Source organism: Chaetodon auriga, chromosome 19 (assembly GCF_051107435.1).
Source record: "Chaetodon auriga isolate fChaAug3 chromosome 19, fChaAug3.hap1, whole genome shotgun sequence".
In the NCBI taxonomy this organism is placed as follows: domain Eukaryota; kingdom Metazoa; phylum Chordata; class Actinopteri; order Chaetodontiformes; family Chaetodontidae; genus Chaetodon; species Chaetodon auriga.
Genome location: NC_135092.1, coordinates 9,827,416 through 9,853,990, shown reverse-complemented (window position 1 = coordinate 9,853,990; position 26,575 = coordinate 9,827,416). Strand labels below are relative to the sequence as shown.

The following is a 26,575-nucleotide window of genomic DNA, read 5'->3' as shown; positions in this document are numbered from 1 at the left end:
TTAGCCATGCTTAACGGTTTTAGTGAGCATGTTATATCTGCAGAATTGTCCCCTAATCTATCAGTTTCTAGTGTCCAGTTCGACCATTCATCCTCTGCTCCCATGAGAACGTATGGCTGTATTTTGGGGGCCGTTGCTGCAAGCTTTGTCAGAGCCAAAAGAATGCGGGGTCCCTAATTTGGAGGAAATATTTAGAACCCCCATCCACCCACTAAATTCATTATTAATTGCTGGACACTCGTGGGAGGGAGGTGAATGCTGTCTTATTGATTTCTCCTTAGTCCTTGTGTCTCTTAACTAACCTCAGGCCTCGTGTCTCTGTTGGCCAAAGAGTTCAGCATTAGGCCAGTAAAAGAAAGAACATTCTTGGTGTATTGACTCCAGTGATTTTAAGGTTAAGGGTTTTGAGAAGCCTCCTCCACTGATCTTTAAAGAAAAGCTCAAATAGACGAGAGTGCAAGTTCAGCTTCAGCGAGAGCCGCAGATGTACGTGTCTTTGCCTTCTCAGACTCCTTATGACTGAGGTTTGATGAATCCTATCCACTTTAGTCCCTCTTCCTTTATGTCAAGGGGGGATATGTAAGTGAGGATCGGAGGGAAATAATTCAAAAAAGAAGGGAATGATGAGAAGCGCTATGAGAAACTTTTAAGAGGAATGGTGGGAAGATAAAGTGTTACTTTGGTGAAGTGATATTGTCATTTGCTAATCATTATTTTCATCTTTTTCTGTACCAAAGGCCTTTGAAACTGCTGGTGAAAAATGCCCATCAGACTCTCCCGGAGCCCAAGGTGAAACCTTGAAATAGCTTGTTTTCGCAGCGTAATACTCTAAACCCAAATATATTTATTTTACAATGTAATACAGCAGAGAAAAGCAGCAAATTGTCACATTTGAGAAGCTGGAAACAGCGAATGTTTGGCATTTTGACTTCCACTCTCACCTCTAAGCAGGATCCTCCTGTATCCTGACAAAGCCTCAGAGTCTGAACAGAGCTTATTGAAAAACAACTGTTGTAGCTGCATCGAGTGGATGCCAGAAGGTGGTTATATATGTCATGGCAGCACCATGATAAGCAACCACCACCTTCTGGTTGCAACCGGAGAGGCTGGTGAGATGGAGAGGACACATTTGACTCAACAGAGAGGTACCGGCAAGCCACAGAGGTTGGTGCTGCTGCTGCAGTATTTGCAATTATCTGGTTACATAATGTAGAATGAAACTGAAGCTTCAGGAAATTTCTCATGCTTCCTTCAGAAACCTCAAGCGTATCATACAATTTGAACAAGTTTGGGTCAGTTATTTTCTAATCAAGTCTTCATTTCCACTTATTAGCAGATTTCTGGAGAGTTAAGAGGCTAAAGATATGCTTGTCAGGATCTATCCTCTTGAGTGATACAGTGTGTGCATGAGTGTGTGTGTGTGTGTGCGTGCGTGCATAGGCCGCTATGACAGTTTTTGTGTGTGTACTCAGGCATACTGTATAATCCTTCTATAAATGTTTGTGTAAATGACTGACGTCTCCCTTCAGTGCTCCAATAATAGCCTCCACTTGTTTCTCTCCTTGTGTGACCCTTCCTCTGTTTCCCTCTTTTCAGACGTGGTTGGTTGTGTTTGTGCCCATTTTGATTTACTCAGGGAAAATGCAGAACAGTGTCTGGGCAAACAGACCCACGTAGGTACAACTGCAGTGTCAGCCATCTGTAAATCTTCCAACGTAGTAGGCAAACATCATGTGGCATCATGCTTGCCATCCATTCATCTGTCCTTTTTGTGCCACTAATGTGGTAATAATGACGTGACAATAATGACTTTTCTTCCCTATAAGTATGACTTTTGTCTGTTGGGAGCAAAGGAGGAAGCAGTGTGATGTTATAGACCCGTGTGGTCAATAAAATGTTGGACTTTGAGACCAGAGTGTTGCCTCCAGTTTCCTTCCATCACTCATCTATGTGGTATATAACCATGATCACAATCATCCCCAAACCAGTGTAAGTGGTGCAGCTATGCTTTGCAACAGGAAGTGACATCATCCCACTGATAACTCTGAATCCAGTATTGAGTCTGCTTATCAAATTCCAATCTCTTATCAGTTGTGTTTAGGTTTAGTTTTCAATAAGTTTTAAGATTTAATAACTAAAACTGAGATCTGTCATTCAAATACTCATGTTTGACAGCATTACTGTTTCTGCTGTTCTGTACTGCTTAAACCTTTCTCTGTGCATTAACATGTATATTTGACAGTTTACAGTCATTACCTGAGACCGGCTCAGTTACATTCATTTGTGTGCTGGAGCTACATATCTAATTTTCTGCTGCATATTCACACACTCTCTGCAGGCTTATTCAGCCAAAGATAGACTGTTTTTCTTTTTCCATCTTTATTTGAATTCTGTTGAGAATTTCTCTGACTCAGAAAGAGAGAGACTGGCAAACTGGATTGTAAACATGTTCAAGGTCCTGTCAATCAATGGCTTTAATTCTACCCGACTTCACCTCGCAGAGGTTTGATGTTTAGCCTCTCCACCAAAAACAAGGCTTTCTCTTCTATCTCAAATCCAGTGTTTCCTAATGCCTCATATATGCAAGGAGCACATAAAAAAGCAACATTTGCATGGGAGCATGAACATCACTTTCTTATGTTGACTTTGCAGGTGTGAAACCTAAAGTCAACTTTGACCTGAAGTTACATCATGTATACCAACACCCTTATTTTAACCTCTTTTCCTAAACCTAGCCAAGCAGTTTTGATGCTTGAATCAAAGCAAACTGTGACCATTTCACAATGCCATTAGAAAGAATGCAGGTTTGAGACACTTCCACATTGGCTTCACTTGTCAGACCAGGAAGCTACTTCCATTATTTATACTGTCTATGATTTGCAGTCTATGTCCAAAGTGTGAATTACAACCATTTGGAGGCCAAATGAAATGAGAACATTCTGAACAAGAACATTCATCTAACATTTTTTCTTTAGCATGCAGCTTCTCCATTTTTGGTGGCGCTGACAAGACTTTTGCTCTTGGTGCAGATATACAGTGTCATTTTTGTGGTCGCAAAAACGTTTACAAACCTGAGTCTTTCGGTAATGTGTCAATCAAAATCCGCTCAGGTGGCAGGATGTGACATCTGCTCTCAACTGAAATTATGTCCTTCAAGACTTTAAGGAACAGGAATGAAGAATCCATCATCAGCTCCCCGTACGTTTCAACAGGTGTTGATCTATCAGTTCAATGAAATCTGATGATCTGATCTGAAGATAATTCCAAAGATAAAAAAGAAAATGTCTTTTTTAATCTAGTCAGCTGTCACCGTTTTCATTTACCTGTGATATTACTTCACCATTGAATCGCTTTTCAGATGCTCTGTGCGTCAGTGTGTGGCTCACACAGAGCAGTTTTTCATCGCTGTCACAGCCTAGACAATCTGCATATGCAGGTTTATTTCATGTCATTCAGCCTCACAGAGTCATCTGGATGAACAGATGATGAAACCAGGCGCCTATACTGAGATCATTTTGTCTTTATACAGTAAATTCGATTAACACCAAATTCACGATATAAGATGTAAATATGCAAAGCAGGTGTAGTTAATATGTGCTCATGTTTATGCATAGGTGTGACTGAAAAGGAAAAAAAACCCTTAACCACCTCACTTTTAAGTTTGATTTTCCATTGTTTTGACTTTGTTTTGCCCTTAGGCACCTGCACAATATATAAATCGCTTAAACACAAGACACATGCAAAATTAGCATGTTGCTGGAGAACACAAATAAATACAAAGCTAAGTTAAAGTTTCTCTCAACTGGTTAATGGGATCGCAGCATTGTTATGGATGAGAATGTGGTCAGCAGCCAAAGACTTGCTGTTTACTTACTTAATTTTTATAATTCATACTTTGGTATATTAATTAATTAGCATCTTGTACACATTTTCTCCTGCTCTTAGCCTGGTAAACAGCTCCAGGCCATTTGGCATGGACAGGAGTATGGCTCTTTCTGTTAAGTGAGATAGACTGTCCAACTTACTCCTCAGTTATTGATTCTCCCTAGTTTAAAACTAAAGTTTAAGCTCTCATAAATAAAACAGATCAGTTCCTAATATTTGTATTCCCATGTTTGCCTCTTAGGCTTTTTGTCTTGTTCCACAGGGCTCAGAGGCTAATAATTTTAAAATGGTATTATTCTTCAAACTTGCCAAACTTTCCTCTAGAGTGTCCGAGCAGTGCTTCCAGTATGTTCTCTCACATACCTCCGGTAAAGTTTTTATTTTTTTTTTTTTGTTAAATGCTGCTCTCTATAAGAGCTGCATGTTTGGATGAATAGAATACAAATGAGTATTATTCTGCTTTATCTTCCCTTACCCTCCTCCTTGCCCTTACCATTTATCAAGAGGACATGTGTGGTGAAGAATGACTAACACAGAACTCACATCTGCACAAGACCTGGGTGGTGTGCACGCTGCCACTAGTGGGTGGGGAAAGCATTGAGAATTCAGGGAGATTTGTCTCGCACATCTTCAGCTGTATTGTTTTTAGGGGGTTCAGTGAAATGCAGCTTCCCTCGTCTCTCTGTCAGTCTCTCCCCTAAATTAATTCCCTTTGTCCATTTTCTGTTTCTGTCCGCCTTTGCCTTTGTCATTTCGCCTGTAGCAAAATGAATAAAAGATGGGGGGACAGGTGAAAGATCTAGCAGAAGCGATTAAACAGGTGCTGGAACGAGGGGTGATGCCTTCAGGAACGAGGGGTGATATGAAAGGAGAATAGATATGATTAACAAGATCACTTGGGGATCTTGAGCAAAAGAGTGTGTTTTCTTTTCAGAAAGATTGTATCGCGGATAAAACTTTATTTAAAAATTTCTGTTGCTGTTCGTTTTTTCTTGGGCACATGAATCAGACTGTATGAGTCAGATTTATGTCAGCCGAAAACAAACAAGAAACTGTTGAACAGAAATGCCAAAGATACATTTCGGATGATTTTGAAGCAGTGTTGCTATTATGTAGTTTGTCCAATCTAGAGTACTGACACATTAATTTTTAGTCATGCTAGATGTGTGGTTTTGTGGGTGGCAATATCGATCTGCCTGTTAGTCGGTCTGACACTTTGGGCCAGACTGAAATATCTCAACATCTACCAGATGGATTGGCACACAAGTTTGTGCAGACATTTATGGCTGCAAATACTTTGGTGATCGTCTAACTTTTCATCTAGTGCCACAAAGAGGTTGACATTTGTTGGATGGACTGCCGTGAAATTTGGTCCAGACAGTCATGTCCCCCTCCGACTGAACTGTAATAACTTTGTATTTAGCACCAGCATAAGATCAATTTTAACCGTGCCCCATTCTTTGATTTACAAATACCTGCAAAGCACCACCCTCACCTGCACTGTGGCAAATGTTAGCATGCTAATGTGCTAAAGTAAGGCAAACATGGTCAATAATATATAACACTGTGCAGCTTCACAGAGCTGCTAGCACGGCTGTGAAACTAGCCTTGATTTAACGTTCATGTTATGTGATTATGTAGAAAAATGTTCATTTGCTGTTGTCATAGCATAAGCATTCACCTGCCTTCCAAATCGTCTCCCTCCTTCTTTTCTGTGAAGTTGTTAAATCTCAGACACAGTGCTGTACAACCTGTGATCAGCGGTCATACAGGTCATACAGATCAGTGAACATTAAGATGTCCCAAGCCAAAAAAGTCGAGGAGCTCGATATGGATTAGAACCACGAAGAGACATTATAGTCTAATCCTCGCCAGTGGGTGAGAGCAGAGGAGGAGGATGGAAACCAAAATCAGCTCCTTATCCCCTCCCAGGCTATCAAAGTATCACTTTGGGTGTTCTTTGGTGCCAAGGTTACCTGTGACAGTGATCCAAGACAAGGCCGCCTCACCAGACTGCATTGAGGCTGAGCTGATCCAGCGTGTTTAACATTCTGCAGAAAGCTCTGGGAGTGATTTGGAGCCTGAAGAAAATGAAAGCCTGATGGGGCTTCGGAGGGAGGCAAACTCAGTTTCAATCAGCATCACATAACGAAAGTAAACAATTGCAATTACAGTAATTAGTGTTGGTTAAACTTCAGCTTTGCTAGACTTTCTGGCTGAAAACAGAATTGTTTAGTTACGTCAGAGGAGTAAAGACTCTTCACACAAGAGTGCCATCTACAGTTCAAATCCTCCCTCCGCTGAGACTTTGAAATATCTTCCCTCTGCCTGTTTGATCTAAATCTTAAGGCTGTCAACTGCCGATCACTATCAAATGAAAGTATATTCGCTTTCATGCGATTTCAGTATGTCTTCACTGACTTTCCAGCAAATAGTAAATGCGACCCTGTATATTTTAGACCTCCATCCACCTGCATTTCTCATTTCCAGTCTTCTCTTACTCCCTTTTCATGCTGTGATCAGTGATGCTTCCAGGAGTCGATGAAGTTCATCTGCTGCGAACGTAACTTGTCAATGTCAGTCAGTCTTGAATACCAGAGGAGCCTTAAGCTACAGTTCATGGCTTAGTGGAATCATTTGCCTCAGCTGAAAACGAGAAATGGTGCTTAAAGCCTGTGTTTTACCAAGAGCAACCCAAAAATAAAAATATCCGTCATGCTTTATGGCTAAGCATACACGGATAGGAGGCTGTCCGTTTGAACCACCTGTTTAGGCTTGTCAATTATGACCGTTGCTTTATAACAATGAGATTTAAGGCAAGGGTGCCCTATGAGTGTGTGTTAGTCTGCCACACTGGGGTTTAGAGCTCAAATTTTTCCGTGTATAATTGATTTGTGAATGATCTTTTTCTGCAACAGGAGCCTCACAATCTATCCATGTTCACACTGAACCTTTAGCTGTCTTAAGTACATGTTTCAGTATTACTATATTACAGTATATAATATATATGATGCAACATTGTGCTTTTATATCGCAGAGAATAACACTGCAATCAGCTGACTCCAGTGTTGATACTGGTTTGAGAGAGCAGCAAAATAACCATAGAAAGCTTCTGGGTGGACAATAGGTCAGATACCTTCATTCAAAAAAACAAAAAGCAGGAGATGAGTGCAGCGGGGTGGGGGAGAGGATGTACTCTACAGGAGCAATGAAAACAAAAACAAGAAAATGTCTGCACCACAATAAAGCTCCCAAAGACAAAAATTCAATCACACTCTTCTCCATCAGGTTCTCGTCTCTCTCTTAATGGATTTTCTTTTCTTTTCTCTTTTTCAGTCTTCGATTTCTCACTGATGTTCCAACTATCAAGATGTGAAGATCCTGAGACCATTTCAACGGACACTTTTATACTGAGGCGCACGTGTTCACCATTAAATAGTTGCTTATTAGCGTGCATATTAGTCAATTTACTAGTTTTTTATTCATCAATATAAAGCACTTATTCTGAGAGTTGGTGGTCAGGGTTGTTAAGGTCATAATGTAAAACAACTTGCTTATTATGAATAAGCAGTAACAGGAGGTTATTAAGGGAAGCTCTTAGGTAATGTTCTAGTAGTTGTTGTATGTCGTAAACATAAATTGTGACCTGATTTTGTATTGCGGGAACTAAACAAAGAGCACGAGAGACACAGATTCTGACATGTGTAGCCTTGTGATGTAAAATAATGCAGGGGTGTGTCATTGCTCCTCATCTCCCTCATAATCATCCTCCTCCAGGTTCTGTCCTGCCGCTATTCGTCATTTGAAGCCTTCAACTGCAATCCACTCTGATAAATTATGGGATCTATTCATGGTGAGCCGAGATGGAAGAAAAGCCATTCTATAGTGTTCCTTCATTGTCCCTGTGAAACTGAAATGAAAGCACAGAAATTTCTGCCATTGTTTGTTAAAGATGAAATCATGAGCCATTTACATAAATGGTGCTGGCAGCTTGTTTTAAAAGCTAATGAAGCTGGGAGCGATGGAAAAAACAGTGAACGTAAAACCGGCTTTCTGTAACAAAGCTGAGATGAGCAAGCATGCCTTCCTGTACCAATATGGACAACTTCTGCAGCAGCAGCCACAAACAGCTTTATTAGATGAGTGATAATAGGACATGCACTGCTGTATGTCTTAATATATACTATCAGACATATGAAGCAGGCACTTATATTACGGTATGCCTGCAAATAGTTATTTTTTAATTAATAGTTCATGTTAATCATTCTTTTTACTAAATTATTATCTAAGGAAAAACATATAAAGTGAAAAGCAGAGAGCCAACAACACCCTTCATCTTTGTTTGACAGGTAAACATCAAAGCAGGTGATATCTGCCTGTGCCCTCCAGCATGGCTCGGAGAGTCAGGCCAATATACCATTTCACTGATTTACTTTTCTGTGCACAGCGTCACAGGGCAGGTTTGACCATATAACTTGGAGCCGCGCTCATTTGACATTCACATCACATTCTGATGGAGCAGATACAGACTTTGTGAGGCGACCTTCCTTTTGTAATCTAGACTGTATATCTCCTCGAACAGGAAATGAGCAATGACAAGAGTTTAGATTAGATTATGCATATTTTTGTGTTGCTGGTAGCGCAGGAAGTTATTACACTTGATGTGGAATAAGTAGGATCATGGACTAATTTCCCTTTTAAAGATGAGAGAGCTCTGTGGTCTCTGAATAAAACGCAGCCCAGACTCCAGGTATCTCGGCTGAATGAGCAGCAGTGCTTTATTTTCAGCTTGAAGAGTTCTTCGGTTAAGACGAGAGGAATCTTGAGAAAATATCATTGTCATATTTGAGGGTTATTAAAGGTAGAGAGGAGCCTTGCAGCTGTTGCTTGCAATGCCAGTGTGCCAGTGTCAGACAGGGGTGATGAGCTGGCCTGAAGGAAAGGGACGCTGGCTAAAAGAGAGCCATTGATATTTCAACTTTTTTCACGCGTCCACAGCAAAGAACATCACTCTTGCATGTGTGTGTCTATACAACCTCAATTTCCTGCGTGTCAGTGATTTCGTGCCCTGCCGTGCACACAATTTAATCCACAAAACACACAATTACAAGAGTGACAGAGAAGTTAATGAACAGTGTTGTGCTCCACTGAAGGACTCCCAAGGGTAGATCTTTTAAGCGTTAACAGCAATCAAAAAAATTTGTTTAATATATGCCATCAAGGGATAATGGATGTGTGATGAAAACGAGCGTCCCTTTGATTGTCCAACATAGCATAAAGTGGAGAATGGAGATTAAATCAATTCTTCCATCAAGTTTATAATACCCTACTTTCAGGCGCTGTTCACTTTGATGACTGGACAGCGGGACATGAGGCAGTTATGGGAAATGTGTTTCGTATGGAATGTCAGTGGGGAGTTTCAACAGAGATTTGAATTTTGAGATGAATATACATGAAAGTTGCACCTCTTTTGCTGAAGGCATTCAACCATAATGCCTTTAGATGACTTTTTCAGTGATAAGTTATGAAAGGGATTATAGTTTATTACTCAAAGAAATTCAGTTGATAATCCCACCTGCACAACGTTAATTTGACATTTTGGGGCTGTCAGCCTGGCCTCTACCAAAGATGAGAAGTGCGGCTCTCAGTAACTCCAAACTGTCTTCTCAACCTGTTCTCACTTCCAGCTCGTCACATGCGGACTCTTGGTCATGATCCAATGGTGTCACCTCACTGCACTGGGTACCCCTTTAGCATCATTTTCAATGTGAAGGGTGCTTCAGGGGACTTTTATAGACAGCCTGCTCTCACTCCCAACTTGTGAAATGATATAATATGAAGCATGGGAAAAGTCCACCCATGGAGGAAGCTGGAGTGGTTGGATAGGCCAAGCAGAGACTTTCACCCATTAAACCATGATCTTTTTCTAAACTTCCGAACTTTTCTAAGTTGGTGCCTTAACTTAACCACCAAAGTGCGACTGTTTCATAATGTTAGCCACATATTTAATATAGTTCTCAGCAAGGACACTGCATATTTAACATTGCTAACTTAACCTCAGAGCCCTGCAGGTTGAAAAATGATGCTAAAGAGGTACCCAGTGCCTTAAAACTGACACCATCCTTATGTGATGAGTTGGAAGTGAGACTGTTTTGGTCTTCTTATCTCGCTTGCTAACATTAGCCACTGGTCAGCCTAGGAAGTAGATGGTTTTGTTCAGTGCAGGAGTGAATGTGGAAGATTTACTGTAAGGATGCAACTTCTTGAGGGCTTTGTGCGCTCAACAGGGCTCACGTTAAGCTAGTCGTTGTTGGTGAGTTATACTAAGTGCCTCCAGTGTGCAGACCGGTTGCTCCTGAACCTGTGTTGCTTAATGTTTCTGCATGTGCAGCTATTTGACATGAGGGTGTGGCAGTTTTGGAGTTGTTTAACTACTATTAATAAAAGTCAGGAAACGAGCAATGAGTAATATGAGAAAAAATTTAGAACTGTTTCAAGTATCCTTACTTGCCCAACACTGCTAACTGAACATGTGAATGCAAAATAAAAAGGCTTCTATTGGTTCTGTTAAGTGAATACCGGCTCAAAACACTTACTATGACCTGGCTAATTAGAGAATCCACTGTGCTACATGTGTCAGCGTAAACGGGTTAAAGTAATTATCTCTCGAAATTTGTTCAGGAGACATGTTCCCCTCCTCCCTCCTTCCCACAATCACCCCATGAAGCATTTCTCAAATCTCCTGCTAGGCGAAGCCAAGATGAGACAGTCAGTGTGATGACTATTCAAATAATTAACGGTTAATTACTGATAAACAATGAATTCTTAGAGTCAGTTAATGAGCTCATATGTTGCGACTGATAACACTGTTAATAAAACAGGAGTGACTGACTGCAACTGGAATAGTGCATCAATTAAAGATGCCATTTAGAAGTTATAGTTTGATATTCTGTTGTCTGGTTCAGGAACACTATTCTCATTTATTCTTGGGTATAATCAGGCTGCACTATAGGTCTTTTTCAACATCAAAAAGTAAGTTCCTTGTTTCTTTCCTTGTTTCTTCGCTGACATTTGAACATCACGCAGAGAGAAATCCATCATAAAGGAAACAGATATATCCAGTTCTCCCTCCTTAATGCATTGCAGCTGTAAAAGGTTGTGTTTAGGGGCATGACGTGCTTTATCTCAACTGGAAACTGTCGCCCCTGTGTCTGGACGAGTTCTCTGTGAGATGCTGGAGGTCATTTTGGGAAATATAGGAAGTCAATGACTGAGGCAGAAGTAGACAAGAGATAAAGTGGATAAAACATGAACATATATTACACCACCTTATCACACACAGCTCTGGAATACTCTGGACATCCATGATTTATTATATTTACCACTGGAAGACAAGCATGGACTTTTCTATTTACAATAAAGCCTCAGTAGAGGCTGTGCTATCGGACTGGCCCACTGCGATTTACCCCAACAGCTAGCGCTAGTGCTGAACTCCACCCACTGAGCATTACACGATTATATCAGATCCAGCTTTTAATCATGAAAGTGAAAACGCAATTAAGCTGGATTGCACTGAGCATAAACCTCCACCCCTGCCTGCCTGCCTGGTTAATTGGGTGGTTCATGTGAAGGGGCTTACATTCACTCCACAGTTAACTCCGACCATGGCCAAAATCACTGCAGATGTCTTGAGATGGCATTTTAATAGCTAATGAAATTTCTCATTTAAAAATAGTAGAAAGGAGACAGGGGTGGCAGGTGCCAGGAGGAGCAGCAGAGGTGTGAATATATTAAATTATGTATGCCTTCTTGAGTGTGTGTGTGTGTGTGTGTGTGTGTGTGTGTCTATGTGTTTTACTCATGTTGTGGGGACATAAGTCTGTTTACAATCTCAAATTGTGGGGAATCGCCTTCTTTCTGGGGACAAAACGCAAGTCCTGATAATGTAAATCATTATATTTAAGGTGAAGACTTGGGTTAAGGTTCAGGTTAGGGTTAGGATTAGGTAAATATTGGTTATGGTGTTTGTATACCAACTATAAAAAAATTCAAACCATCACAGGGCTCTGATGGACGGTGTAAACTGTATTTATTTACATATTTATTTCACATACGAGCTTGAGTTCCACATTTATTACCCTTTAAACAAACCAGTGTTACACTATTTCAATGCCAAGTAATAGTCATATCATATGTATTTTTTGCTGTGGTCATCTCTGCTTTGACAAGATTTCATAGCCTGACACTTATTGCAGCTGGACTATGCCCCACTGGTGGCCTACAGCAGCTTTCCTGGGGAATCATCTTCAGTAATGTAACAAAATAGCTCCCCAGCTGCCTGCCTGCCTACTCCTGGATGTGCCAGTCCGCAAAATCACTGCTAAGCACTGCTGAGCCTGCCAGCCAGCATACATTATTGATTTACATTGAAAACTGTTAACAAGGAGGGTGGGCCTGCACTGCTCCGCCGGTAGATCACGGCATCAAAACTGCCAGGTGCAGGGATTAGATTCGCTCTGTGCCACTGCTGGCTATTGTTCATAAAACTGTCTCGTTTTCTTCTTGTAATTCATGGAGAGGCTTTACTTTATCCTCACCTTATTTAACTTTTATAAGCAGTATATAAACACTTTATAAACAACTCACAATGACAAATGCTAATGTATGTGTAAGCAAATTTGAGGGGCATTTTAGAAGTGTTAATTAATGTCTAAAACATGAAAGCATTAATAGCTGATTTATAAATATTTAATGACTGCTTGATAGCACAGTATAACAGCTGTATATACATACATTTTAAGTGATATATAATTACACACAAACAACTCTTACAGGATTGTTATTTATACATTAATAATTTATAGATGGATTTAAAAGTTCTAACAAAAATGTGATGGATCAAACATTCTTTAACTGTTCCTAAATCAGTTCTAGATGTTTCTTAGGAGCAGCTATACAGGGAGAGTTAAAGTTACTAAAAAAAAAAAAAATATTGACAAGCTCTAAAATGGTTCTTTGTGCTTCATGAAACATCATTATAGTGTGTTATAATGTGCTTATAAATGCAATAACAGTAATATAACTGCTTAGACATGCTAAAATGGATTAAAATAATTGATAAAAAAAAAAAGAAAAAGTGTTTTACTTGTGAGGACACAGTGAAAAATTCTGTTTCTTTAATGCACGCAAATCAGCCTTCAGTTTATCCATTGCTGCTATACAGTGAACGTCTTGCGTTTCTTTGTTCAAAATCAAACTACAGTTGTTAAACTGAAGAAATACAAAGGGCTTGGATGCGTTAATCATTATTCCCTGGTAGTAAATAAGCTTTTGATTTCAGCTTCATTCCTCTTGTTGAGAACTTAATCTGCCTTTTTCAGCGACTCGCAGTGTCTTGTCTCTGCTTTCCAGGACGGTAGACACCACTCTGCTGACTGAGCTAATTCAGAGTGACACCACTAGAGATTGTCTCTGCGAACAAGTCCCACCAACCCATGAATTACAATGGCATGTTGCAACATCTTAAGCTAGATCACTGTTATCCCACAAAGGCATGTCTTGGATGTAGAGGCTGGGACAAGAATGCTGGCACAGAGACAGAGGCAGAGGCTGGCAGAGGTTGGTACATCTGTTTTAGCCTTAGTGTGGACAGGACGGACTGCTAATTAGTGATTAGCAGCTCATTATTGCCTGGACAGGACACTAGCCAAAAGCAACTGAATTACCTACCTTAGGCACTGCGGGTGTTTCCAGTCCAGGGACTGTTGGAGAATGTGAGTCGTGCCCAGCCACGTACGACCCACCCATGAGACTCCTTTGTCTATAGTTTGTTGCTCCTACACCTTTTTTCATAGAGGGTAAAAGACCCTTGTAATGTGCAGCATCACCATCAATAAAAAAAAACCTGTACGGTCTCCTTTGCTGACCCAGAAACCATAAACCACCTCCTGATTTGCTGTCACTTGACATGTATTATTACAAATAGAACATATTTGCTGTCAAGTAAACATTGGTTATTTATCATTAAATGTAGATCTCTCAGAAAACCTGAGTCTGACCAAACTGAATTAAGCTGAAGTGCTGATTCAGGTATTGATTATCATACTATAAGGCCCAGAGCGAAGATGCACTTTTCCTCCAATTCTAATGTTGAAGCTACCTCTAGTGGTCGGGAGAAAGAAATGCATCAAATAATAAAACGGACTAAAATTTTAATTCATATCAAAAATATATTGAATCCAAGAGATACCAGAGCAGTTACGCTGGCTCTGAAGAGAAATGTGTTTCCACGTCTCTGCTCAATAAATAATACATGTATAAAACTGTAGTCTGAAGGGCAGCAGAGGGGTGCAGCGAGTGCGAGGCTGTTTTTCACATTGACATCATGTGTTCCAGCCCCTGTGATTAGACTTGTACCGAGGGAAGCGTTCACCCTGTTAAAGTGTCCAAAAGACAGAAATCTGTTATGCTCTGACCTCCCTTTGGAGAGATATAAAATGTCTCTTTTACAAATGAAAAGGTCAGAATTTCCATGTTTTCTACAGTGCATAGAAAGTGAATGCATAGATACTAAACGTTGCTGAACCACACACCCCACAAAAAATTAGGGATTAATGTAATGTTTTGTCTGCATGCAATGATTTCAAACTGATGCAGCTGTATTGACAATCGCTGTCATTTAGCTTTTAAAATAAACGTGACACAATCAAACTGCAGCATAACTCTGCTACATGTGTTTCCAGGCGTGTTTAGCAGTTTGTTGAAATCACATTCGCTTTCTTGACATTTGGTTCAATGTTGTCGTCTATACTCACAGACAAGGAGACAAAGAAATAAAGGCGTTTGCACAGATGTTTGAAGGCAAATTTACTTACGCGAGTTAGTGAGCAAATATCCTGCCACGCCTTGATAACTCAAAGGATCCATCTGCCTTGGGGATGGTTCTGAGAAGCGAGCTTCAGAATGTGCAGCATTCATTGACGTAAAAAGGGGACTTTTGTTTTGAAATTAAACTTCATACAAATTGTGTCATATTCAACATATCATATAGAACAGTCTGCAGAATGTCTCTTGAAAACCCAAAGCCTTTAGTTCATGGCCTCTGTGGTGAAACGATACAACTGTACCGTGCACCAAGACACCGAGAAGCTCTTGTACCCACAAGCACCTGCTGCATTATTTATGAAAACCAGCACTTCTGATAGGAGACAGAAGCTTTTCACTGTATGTGTCACTCATGTGAAAAGGCCACGCTGTAGGTCCCTGAAGAATCTGTTATTTATTTCTCTGCAGAACCTCCATCTGATAAATGCTGCAGATGCTGAGATCCTCCTGCGACTCCGAGCACAGAGGAGGACTCGGGCAGGGCACGCTGACAGAACATATGGCGAGCTGATCGTAGAAACACATCTGCTCACAGCTGTGCGCTTCAAAACTGTGATCATCAAATATCGTCTGGTTTTGACTGATTTGTTGCTGAAATATTGTTACTGTAATATTACAACTGAATTCTATAATGTCTGATTTAGGCAGTCAATAATTTATAGGCCAAACATAAATGATAGTGAACATTATCGTCAATGTTTGCTCGTTTGAAGACCTGAAGTTCATTTTATTGGCTGCAGCTGTGTCCACCCTGCTGTGATAAAGGGCCTGTCGGACGTGCAGACACACACAGAAGTGTTTGTACTGTAGTTTTAGTAAGTCAGCATACAGAGAACAAAGCTTGCTTTTACTTTTTACAACATAATGGATTTTATTTCTTTATTTTATTTTATTTATTTTTTATTTTTTTGCAGGTGAGCTTTTAGTGCAATGTACAGACTTTGGGCTGGAAAATGTCTAACTTGAACAATTCATCTCTTAACTGTAGTTAGGATCTGTTTGAAACGGCAAGAAGTTATATCTGAGGATCTTTTTCTCAGAGCTCACCATTTATAAAACGACCATATTTGAGCCAACAGTGGTGGACTCGGCCTGTTTGGGGGCACTTGCTGCATGTGGCAGAGGGGAGCAGCCTAGAGAGCACTTTGTCACATTTTATCTACTGCAGCAGCCTCTAAGAGGGCTACACTAATGATTTTAACTGATACTCAGCGACGGTCCTACTAACAGTATCTACTGACTGTGTCTATTATCAGTAATAACCACTTCAAAATATGTGTGGGTGATATGGACAATGTTAATATATCGATCAGCACGGCAGCATTTTTATATCTCTGAACTATTAAATAAGTGAAACTGACAAAAACACTTTCGTTATGTTGTCACTAATTGTTAACAGACATCAACAGTTTATCAAAATCAAAGAACAACCATAGCGGCTTGCTGCCATCAGTCTGTGTGTGTGTGTGTGAATGGGCGAATGAGAGACACACTAGAAAGTGCCTTGGATTAAAGCACTACATGAATGTAGATCATTTAGTTGTCAATTTTCCGATCCTGCAGCAAACAGGGCTGTCGGTCCTCATCAGAGTCGCTGACATCAGCCCACATTACGTACTCAAAGGGATCCTGCACTTTAAGACGCTGAGGTTTTGAATTTGGAGTGTTTTCAGTGTGGCATTGCTCCTTTTACCTCAGTAATCTCAATACTTCTTGCACCACTGTATATTTGTTCAAACACATTAAACGCAGGCATTTGCTACATGTACCTGCTCCGCGTTTAACTGACCCTTCAACTGCTGCGGTTTGTTTGAAGGACCAGACAGATTTTAAACTCCATGGAGCGGCGTTTAAAGTGTGTCAGCCTCTCCATGTGCTTCATAAAAGTCTGATTTTTCCCCAACAAGCACATCATTTGTCCCAAGCTGTAACCGTCCATGGTGCTGTTAAGCTGCACCTGTGCAAACTGGTCAACTCCCCCTGATAATACAGTATGGAGAACAGCAGAGTAGCGAGGGCAGCCGTCTTGGATGGTTACCATTTTGTAAACAGTACAAATACAGCTGGCAGAGATCCTGCTGCTTGCTTTGGCACTGGTTCATGTTGTCATGTAAGAAGTAAGGAAAAGGTGATTATTGTTTGACTTGAAGATACTGATTAACTTAATACAAAATGTGGAGAATGGTTGTCAAAAAATAGCTGTTTTATATATTTATATTCTATTATATGTAGACAAATGCAGTGCTGCAATGTAACTAAGTATATTTATTCAATTACTGTCCTTAAGTACAAATTCAAGGTACTTGACTTTAGTAAGAGGCAAATATTCTACTTTTCACCACACCATATTTGTCTGACAGTTTTAGCTACTTGTTACTTTTCAGATTACAACTTTTCACACCCTTTCCATTCAGTGAAATCTCCAAATTTGGTGTTTTTGAATTTTTCTGATGTGTGTTCCTTTGTTGGCTGAGAAAATTCTTCAGCTAAACAAACTGTTTAAAAATCCTCCATCCTATTACTGTTGCAAAGCGGAAAACAGGGCTAAAGTTGACATTTTCGAAAACCTTATTAAGACAGTGACTGTACAAACATATGATGATCTTGTAGAATAAGATGCATTGCTGTAGATGAAAGTACTGTATAAGAAGTTCAAGTCAGCACAACATTACAACAGCTAGCAGTAAAATGCAAACACGTGAATGCAGCACAGGGTCAATATCAGTGCAAAAACGTAATAAGTTACAATAAACGACACATGACGGTCCATTTCTCTGCATAACTACGTACTTGACGAGGAACGTGCAGTCTGATTTTTAAACATTAAAATCATACTGAAAATGCAGGATTTCACATATCTTATAAGCAGGGTTCTAAATTAACACCCGCCAACCCGCCAAATGCGGGTTAAAATTCATATTGGCGGGTGTAAATAAAAACTTACTAGCCAATTTGGCCGGTAATGCATTAGGCAATCATGTCAGTCAGAGCCGCTCTACAGTTCTCGGTCATTTGTCCCCCTGACAGTCCGTCCTACATTTCCCATGAACACTGTCGTAATGCTACGTGATGACGTACAAGACGCCCATTGGCTGTGCGCAGGCACACTACAGTGTGTAGTGCAACCGGCGCGAGAAACCACGGAAACGCAAACACAAAGAAGAAGAAGAAGAATGAACGGCGGCGTATGAACTGTAAAAAAGGAGACTGAGCTAGCTAAAAGTAAAAAGTAAAGTTCAACTAAATGCGTGGTTGGGACAGACGTCTGGGGGCGAGAAGAGGAAGGAGGCAGGGGATGAGAATGTCGACAAAGCGTGCGAAACGAAGAAAAGAAAGTTTAACGCTAAATGGCTGACAGGTCGTGAATGGCTTGTGTTTGATCACGAAAATGCCGTTATGTTTTGTAAGGACTGCCGCATGTTCATGAAAGAAAAAAACAAGACGAATAATTTTGTGGTGGGGACTAATACTTTTTAAGTCGAGGCAGTAAAGGACCATGAGAGTGCCCGAAGTCATCAGGAAAGCCTAAGGAGTCTGCAATACTGACTGCTGCACTATTTGTGTTTTCTAGTTGTACATACATAATTCAATTTATTACCAATGCAATTTTTTGCAAGTGTTTAAGTCATGGCTGTTACTTATATATATTTCTTATTAAAGAAGGAAAGCAGAAACACTTTAAGTTGAAAGGAAAAATACATTTTATTAGGAATGTAATGATACTAAATACTTACTAGAAAAATGTCTTCTATAAAATAATTAATCTGACAGCATTTTTTGTTTGTATAAATTAAATGTTTGCACTTTCTGTGTATATTTTGTTTCATGTGTTGTACTTTCTGTGCATTTTTCATGCCAACAATGTAAATAAAATGATCAAATGTATTCAGTGGCACTCATAATCTCTTATTTTCACCGGGAAAAAATTTGGCTAGTGGAAATTCTGATTGGCTGGTAACTTTAGAAGGTCACCAGCCACATTGGCTGGTGATCAAAAAAGTTAATTTAGAACCCTGCTTATAAGACATGAAGCTCAAGTTTTCAATGCAGGACTTTTCCTTAGTATGGCCGGTTTTTTAATACTTCTTCCACCACTGTATGCACATCCAGACAGGCGTTCTCTGCACACACACACACACACACACACACACACACACACACACACACACACACACACACACACACACACACACACACACACACCATGTTTCCGCTGTCGTGCCTTCTTTGTTTGCTGGGCGGCAACGCGCATGCGTGCGCGCTCTTTAGCGTACAGGTGCGCTCGGCTCGGCCCAGAAGCGGACGTACGGCAGGTACAAAGCTCGAGCGTTGCTGTTAAGACTGAAAGTAAGCGAAAGTAAACGAAATACCGCGGATGTTTCACGTCTCTTTGCCCTCATGATAACGCGGGGAGCATGGCAGCTGTAAGTGGCCTCTTTACCGGCAACAGTTTGGCGGAGTTGAAGGTCTTCATGTCGCCTGAGCAGAAAAGAAACGGCTCACACATCCAGCAAGTGTTGTGGCAGCAGCGTATTAAAGCGGATTTTTATTCTTCAATAGCCCATTTAAACATAAACGTAGCAGATGTTAACAGCGTTCAAAGGCTGTTTATGTGGCCATTTTTAATTAACCTGCTGAATTCCCTCAACAGCACCTGGATGATAGGACAGGTAGACCAGAGGGCACAGTCAACATGGAGGATTTTTTCAAAACGGTAAACACACAGCTTGTCTGCCTTTGTCTTGTCCTATAGCTTATCCAGCAGCCTAATAATGTGAGTGTTTGTGTGTGTGGGTGTCTGTGTGTGTGTGTGTGTGTAGGTGGGGGAGGTGAGAAGCCTCATAGAAAAAATCTCCTATCAAGCAGAGGAGGTGGAGAGGAGACATGGTGCCATCCTTTCTGCCTCCAAACAAGACAAGAGTAAGTACAGAGAGGGAGCAGCAGCACGTTAGTGCATGTGTGGTCTGAGCTGTGGTCATGACATAAATGATGGCAGAATAGTAGAAACGTGATGCCTTCACGGTCGGGCTGATGCTGTCAGAGATCTGTCTCCTCCTTCAGGGCACACAACATTAGGAAGTCAAAAGGACAAACAGCCTTTGACAAACACAGCTGTGCGTGTTTGTGGAGGGTAACAGGTATCCCTTGCGGTAAAGCATTGAAATGATTTCAGCACAGATGGCACCGTGTTGCATGGAGGCTGAATTTAAAAACAAGATTTGAACATGTGTGAAAACATGGATACGCGTACTTGTACACCACTCACTGTTATTGACCACTCTGGATCTGGTTAGCTTAATTCAGCCTCACTTGGCTGGTCAGGGATCTGTCCCAACCATTGCACACCTTGGTGACAGACTGTACGCTGAAATAATTCCGTGATGTGAACTTGTGACGACGCTCTCAGGAAGCAAAGAGGAGCTGGAGCTGCTGAACAGCGAGACCAAGAAGAACGCCAACTTAGTCCGAGCCAAGTTAAAATGTGAGTGCTTGCACAGTGTGCTTTTGTGTCGAACATATTGTCTCATACTGTGGCTGGGACTCAGATACAGAGCAGTTTTACATATAGCAGTGTTTAAACATGCAAAGTTATTATCAGTATGAGGCTGTAGACTGTCATTGTTTGAGTTGATGAGGAGGAACTGTGCAGCATGACGCACTTCCTCAAATTCTGGGACTGTGTAGTTCATAACAAGTGATTTGCCTTGCAGATTGATAGAAAAGAGAGGCTACTAAACCCCCCCTCTGAACACAGTGTGTCAGATTAACAAAACCCAGATTGTAGGAAGATACAGAACTCTGTAGTTTAACTAACATGCTTTCAATGACTGCGTGCAGAGTCGTGACTCGTCGTGTTTGAGTTTTGATTGAGGCTTTAAACTGATCCTCTGCTTGTTTTCATATTAGATTTGTCTCTTGTCTTCTTCCAGCAATGCAGAAGGACTTTCCTGTTGATGAGAACAGTAAAGACGCTTCAGTAATCCAGCGGATTCAGAAGAACCAGGTCTGGCAGTGCTTGAGTTTTCTGTAATAAACCCGATGTATAAAGATTCTCAGCTCTGAGTTCATTACGTCCTCCAGGGGAAAAAAAAAAAATCCCATAAAACCAAATGAGTTATTTCAAATGGGCCTCGATCTTTATGCACCTGACAGCATCACTATTGGCAATGGTCTGAGTACAAGACTGATGTTTCAATGAATTCCTTTTCATTTGCGGTTCGATAATCTGATTTGAAATCCTGCTGACTCCCTTTCGCCAGCACTCTCATCTGACTCGGTGGTTCGCTGAAGTCATGCGGGGTTACCACAAGGCGCAAATGTCCTTCAGAGAGAAATGCAAAGCGCAGATTCTGAGACAGCTCGAGATCGGTGAGTTGCCGAAAACAAACCAAACCACAACAGAAAAACTTGCTCCTCCTTCCACCCTGCTCAGTGTGCTGTAAATGGACTTCATATCATACATCTTATCATGCCAGTACAGTATTTTAGAGAGGAAGCAGCTCCTGCCAGCTCTTTATGAGCAAGAACACCTGTGTGTCTGTTCAAGGCTAATAGCTCTTCAGACAGCCAGAGATGGTGTGATGTTATTTTACTTGCCAAGGATTAAGAAGCTCAGCATTAGATTTTAATTATCCATCTTAAAACTACTTTTTTTCCCTTCAGATTACACACACACACACACACACACACACTCACACTTACTCACTCAGGTAGTGGTTTAAATGGACAGTATACTGAACTGATTATAATTCCGGGAAAGCAGCATAGCAGTAGAGGTGTAAGTACGCCATCCTGTGGTGAACATCGAGAAGCACTCTGTCTTGGCAGCACACGTCAACAAATAAGTGTTGACTGGTGATATCTGTCAGTTTTCTCTTTCTTTAATGAGATTGTGATTGTCTGTTTTTGTTGTACAATTGGCTGAAAATCTTTCAAACTCTTCCGCTTTGTCCCTATTTCAGTGGATAAAGTGACGACAGATGAAGAGCTGGAGGAGATGCTGCTCCGTGACAATCTTGCCATCTTCATATCTGATGTTAGTAGATTTTACTTCAGTTCTGGACCACACACATGATTACGCAACAGCGAGTAATATCTCTGGTATTTCTGTTTTTTTTTGTTGTTGCTCCCTTAGTTATGCAGTTGAGTGTGATGAGAAACAGCTGGTGCACTTTTCCTTTCGCAGATCAACTCTGACGCTCAGATTTCAAGCCAGGCTCTGAGTGAGATTGAATGTCGTCATCGGGACATCCTCTGCCTGGAGTCCAGCATCAAAGAGCTGCACGAGATATTTGCTGACACGGCCATGCTATTGGAGATTCAGGTGAGACGGCTGCCTCATTTCACGTGTAACATACTGATCTCACGGCACCCAAAACTTGACTGGTGTTGGTTCTGTTTTCCTTCTATCAGGGGGAGTTAATCAACAACATAGAGCGAAATGTGACAAGTGCTGCAGAGTATGTAGAGACGTCTAAAGCAGAAACCCATAAAGCAGTCACGTACAAGAAAAACCCATATAAGATAGCATCTCTCCCAAGCTTCTTGAAGCCCTTCAAGAGGAAAACCACTGCGAACACTGCTGCTGATCAAAACGCCTCCAACTTAAACAACGACTGAGCTCCTGAGCCCGTTTGAACATTGACTGCACCAAATATCCTGATCAACATCAAAGCCTGAGCTCGACGGAGCACGCTTTTCATCTGATTTATGGTACGGTGCCTGTCTGCCTCCTCAAAGGCCTTCTTTCTAACGGATAATGAGGAAGCTGTTATTTTTAACTGAAATGGTGCATTTGAATTTGAACTGCTGTGATAATGACCTGTCAAATGAAAGTGACGACGCTGTGGACAAGCCTTGAAAGCGAGCCTACCTGTGGACTGTCAAAAGGACAAATGCTGCATGCAACCTCAAAAAACCTTTTAAATTAAGTTGTCAGTCAATGTGTACAGATTCCAGGTCCTGAGATTTTTCCACACATGGCCTAATTGCTCCATTTCCATCACAATAGTTTAACACACATGTTTACACACAAAACATTTGATTTCTTCGTTAATTCACTCACAGTTAACTGTTGTACCCCTTGGTGGCCAGTAGGTGGCAGGACAGCATTAGCTAGAAGTCTGAGCCAGGATCATTTGCCCTTCTGCAGTCCTGCTGAACTCTGTCTCTGGTGTGTTTGTCTGATACTGTGTGTTTTTAATAATATAATGTGCTTTCGTGTTTTATAATATTCAGAAAAAATGTTTGGAATGTTTTAGGATAAACTATGTCCATAATCAATCCTGAAAAAAATGTATGTGGCTACTATCCACGATGCGTCATTGGTGCTTTATTGTAACATGATTGAAAAAGAGAAAAAGATTGGTTTGACCAGCATTACTGGAATAATTTTAAAAAACATGTCATGTTTTATGCTCTTTTCAAGAAAAAATAAAAAGGAATTATCCAACCTGACACTGACTCATTAAGGTGTTTTTTTTAACCAAGCTAGCTACTTTAAAATGGATTGCCATGTAATGAAAAATAATGCTCCCCTCAGGAAGCTAACATCAACTTTATTGAGCTTTTTTTTTCTAACTATCATTCTGTCAAGCTGTCAATTTGGCTTATGACCAATTACCTGCAGTGGTACTTTGTGTTTAGTGCTAATAGTTAGTGTTAGCATGCTAGCATTCTAAACTAAGTGAATAATGGTAAACATTATACCTGCTAAATATCAGTGCCTTTTAGCATTGCCCTGATGAGCATGTTAGCATACTGACATTAGCATTTATCTCAAAGCACCACTGTGCACCACAAGTACAGTCTCACAGAGCTGCTCGACTGGCTGTAGACCCTTAGTTCATCTTGTGTGAAACAGTTGTGGGCTCACACCTGAAAATATGTAAACAAGGGAATAGTTTATCTGCAAAGGCAATCTGACTGTTTGACACGTTTGAAGCTTGTTAGTTTTCCCCTCTGAGCAGGACAACTCTGTCACTCAAAAGCCCTCTCGTAAACTACAAGGAATGCAGCCCTCAAAGGTCAGGCTCATGGTGATGTTCTGTCCATACAGATTTAAATTTAAGCAGAACCAACATGAACAGGGTTTGGCATGCTCTTGACAGTATATCAATTGTGTTTTTGTATTTTCTTTACTTTTCAAAAGACAGGGCTTGTGTGGACAGGGTTTTGTTTTAAAGGAGGCATCGTCATCTTAATGGAGACCACTTCTAACAGCATCCTCCATTCACCTTTTCAGGTTTTCCTTTAATTTGTCGCCTCTCTCTCTTTAAAGATGTTATTTGTAACATCTTAAAATGATTCTTCCTCTTTGTGCTTCTCAGTGTGATCTGACTATGGGAGAACAGACAAAAACTGTCAGACTGCATTATGGGAATGCTGCCAGGACGAACCCGATGACTTGTCTCTCAGACTGTTTCTCTCCCCCCACCTCTCTGCCTCCTGGATAACATTTCACAGCACCTTTGCACTCTGCTGAAACCACTGATTTCAAAATGGGACACTGGAGGAGAATGAGAGTAATGGATAAGGATGATAATGTAATTTGAAGAAAGAAAAAAGGAGGAAACTTAAACAGACACAGGCCTACATAAAAACATGGTTTCTTTATTGGTTGCGCCAGGGTGGTGAGGCCTGCATCATACAGGCCTTGACCACAATTTAAAAGGGCTGAGTGATGTTTGGCTGCATAAAATGTGGAGCCCAGCTGTCTGTTTTGATTGACAGGTCATTTCTCTGTCAGTCATTAAACAAACAGGGCTAATGTGCTGAAAATGGCTCGTCTCCAAAAGAACCATTAAACATTTCCCCAGTTGGAATGCACTACAAGGATGGACAAGTGGATGGTAAGAAAGGTTGAAGGACAAAAGGGGGAACAGTCTCTATTTCTGCCTCCTCACGGAGCCTCCAGTCGGGCTTACTTCTTGGCTTTGCCCTGGGCAGCCACGGCCTCCATGGCCTTCTTTACGGTTTCCTCATCACCGAGGAAAGACATGGGCTTAATGGGCTTCAGGTCTGCATCCAGCTCATACACAATTGGGATTCCTGTGGGCAGGTTCAGCTCCATGATGGCTGCATCAGACATACCTGGAGAGACAGACAGACAGATGAGCAGACAGAACACAGGGATGCAACTGATAGCTACAATGAAAGGCTGTCTGCAGCCCAGCTAGGCGGAGACGGGAAGGACAATGGTCTTACATAATACGATAAGTCAACTAGGCAGGTTTTCTGTATATCTGATTGCATTTAAGTTATTTTTATTACAGCAATCTGTAACATATAATCTAAGAAACTTGATCTACTTCTTTCTCTTACAAATACCATTCCTATCTGACATTTACTATTGCCCTTGAGGCTGGCTGTATAACTCCCTTATCCATGTCTGGCTGCTCCTTGAAAAAGTACAACCTTTCTACATAAAGGTCGTGACTGTAACGGGAACCAAGCTCATGACTGTCTCCCCTGTCCCTTTGAGAGTCCCTGTGTGCTATTTTTATGCACTGTATTCCACAACTGTGTGTGTGTGTATGTGTGTGTGAAGTGTCTGACTGTGATTATTTAGGTCTTGGCCTTGCATTCAGATGCGATGAAAGCCGTTTTCAAAGCGAACTATTGGGCTAATTTGCCATTTTGTGGTGTCAGATTGTATAATGTCAGTGTTCACCTCTGCTTTTTACCGCAGAACTTTCTCATTTTCAAGCGTTTTCCACCCACGAACTGTGAAGCTCACCCTCTAAGTGCTTGACGATGCCACGGAGGCTGTTGCCGTGGGCAGCGATGATAACGTTCTTTCCCGCTTTGATTTCAGGGGCGATGACGTCATTCCAGAAAGGCAGGGCGCGGGCGATGGTGTCCTTCAGTGACTCACACGTGGGAAGCTCACCGGGCTTCAGATTCTTGTAGCGCCGGGACTGGAACAGCAGAGGGAAGTTTAGTCCCACAACAATACACACAAGACACATAAATGACATGCCAAACATGCCAGTTGTCTCACCTCACTGATGATTTTGTGGTAAGGGTGGTCCTTGTCCATTGGTGGAGGTGGGATGTCAAAAGAGCGGCGCCAGATCTTCACTTGCTCCTCGCCGTGCTTTTCAGCCGTCTCGGCCTTGTTGAGACCAGTGAGGCCTCCGTAGTGACGCTCATTCAGACGCCAGGTACGAATCACAGGCAGCCACATCTGGTCTGTGCCTTCCATGATGGTCCACAGGGTCTTGACGGCACGCTTCAGCACGGAGGTGTAGCACACGTCAAACTTCATGCCAGCCTCCTTGATAGCCTGGGCTCCACGCTTGGCCTCCTCCATACCCTTCTCACTGAGGTCAGCATCAAACCAGCCGCAGAAGCGGTTCTCTTGGTTCCAGGCACTCTCGCCGTGGCGGACGATAACCAGACGATGGGCAGCAGCCATGCTTGCAGTGTGACTCCTGAGTTTACCTTAAACCAAACACAGTACCCTCAGCCCTTCTAAGTTGTGCACACGCACACACTGGCCGACCAACAGTGAGCCCAAGGCAGCATACCACACCGCTCTTTTTATAGCAGCCTGGATAGTGACCGTGCATAGCAGACAGGCCTCCTTTACTTTCCACCTGTGAGAGGCATACATGCTCTGATGGACATACAAGCCCAGCCAATAGAACCAGACCTCCGCTGGGCTGGTGGAACATGTAGTGGCTGGGAAGGCCAGAGGTCAGATATTGAGCCAAAATAGCAACATGACTTTTAAACTGAGATCTGCGGAACAAAAGTGTAAAGATCAGAGTTGGCTGCAGAGAGGCGCCTCACTCTGAGATGA

General features: G+C 41.5%; 2 protein-coding genes across 3 annotated transcripts; one reads left to right on the top strand and one right to left on the bottom strand.

Annotated features, from left to right (window-relative positions):
* Nucleotides 1-19,068: 19,068 nt before the first annotated feature.
* On the top strand, nucleotides 19,069-22,890 carry LOC143338326 (syntaxin-2-like). Of its 2 annotated transcripts, none has more exons than XM_076758638.1 (9): nucleotides 19,069-19,082; nucleotides 19,421-19,483; nucleotides 19,590-19,689; nucleotides 20,177-20,251; nucleotides 20,700-20,773; nucleotides 21,030-21,138; nucleotides 21,732-21,805; nucleotides 21,956-22,093; nucleotides 22,183-22,890. In XM_076758638.1, exons 2-9 carry the CDS (start codon nucleotides 19,463-19,465, stop codon nucleotides 22,387-22,389), a joined length of 798 nt encoding a protein of 265 aa, XP_076614753.1. In that variant the 5' UTR covers nucleotides 19,069-19,082; nucleotides 19,421-19,462; the 3' UTR covers nucleotides 22,390-22,890. The 2 variants fall into 2 exon arrangements, with proteins under 2 accessions (XP_076614753.1, XP_076614752.1); XM_076758637.1 differs by lacking the exon at nucleotides 19,069-19,082 and adding an exon at nucleotides 19,154-19,193.
* Nucleotides 22,891-24,361: 1,471 nt separating this feature from the next.
* Nucleotides 24,362-26,288, bottom strand: pgam2 (phosphoglycerate mutase 2 (muscle)). The gene is made up of 3 exons (XM_076758288.1): nucleotides 25,772-26,288; nucleotides 25,508-25,688; nucleotides 24,362-24,861 (listed from the first exon to the last, which is right to left on the bottom strand). Exons 1-3 carry the CDS (start codon nucleotides 26,186-26,188, stop codon nucleotides 24,692-24,694), a joined length of 768 nt encoding a protein of 255 aa, XP_076614403.1. The 5' UTR covers nucleotides 26,189-26,288; the 3' UTR covers nucleotides 24,362-24,691.
* Nucleotides 26,289-26,575: the final 287 nt, after the last annotated feature.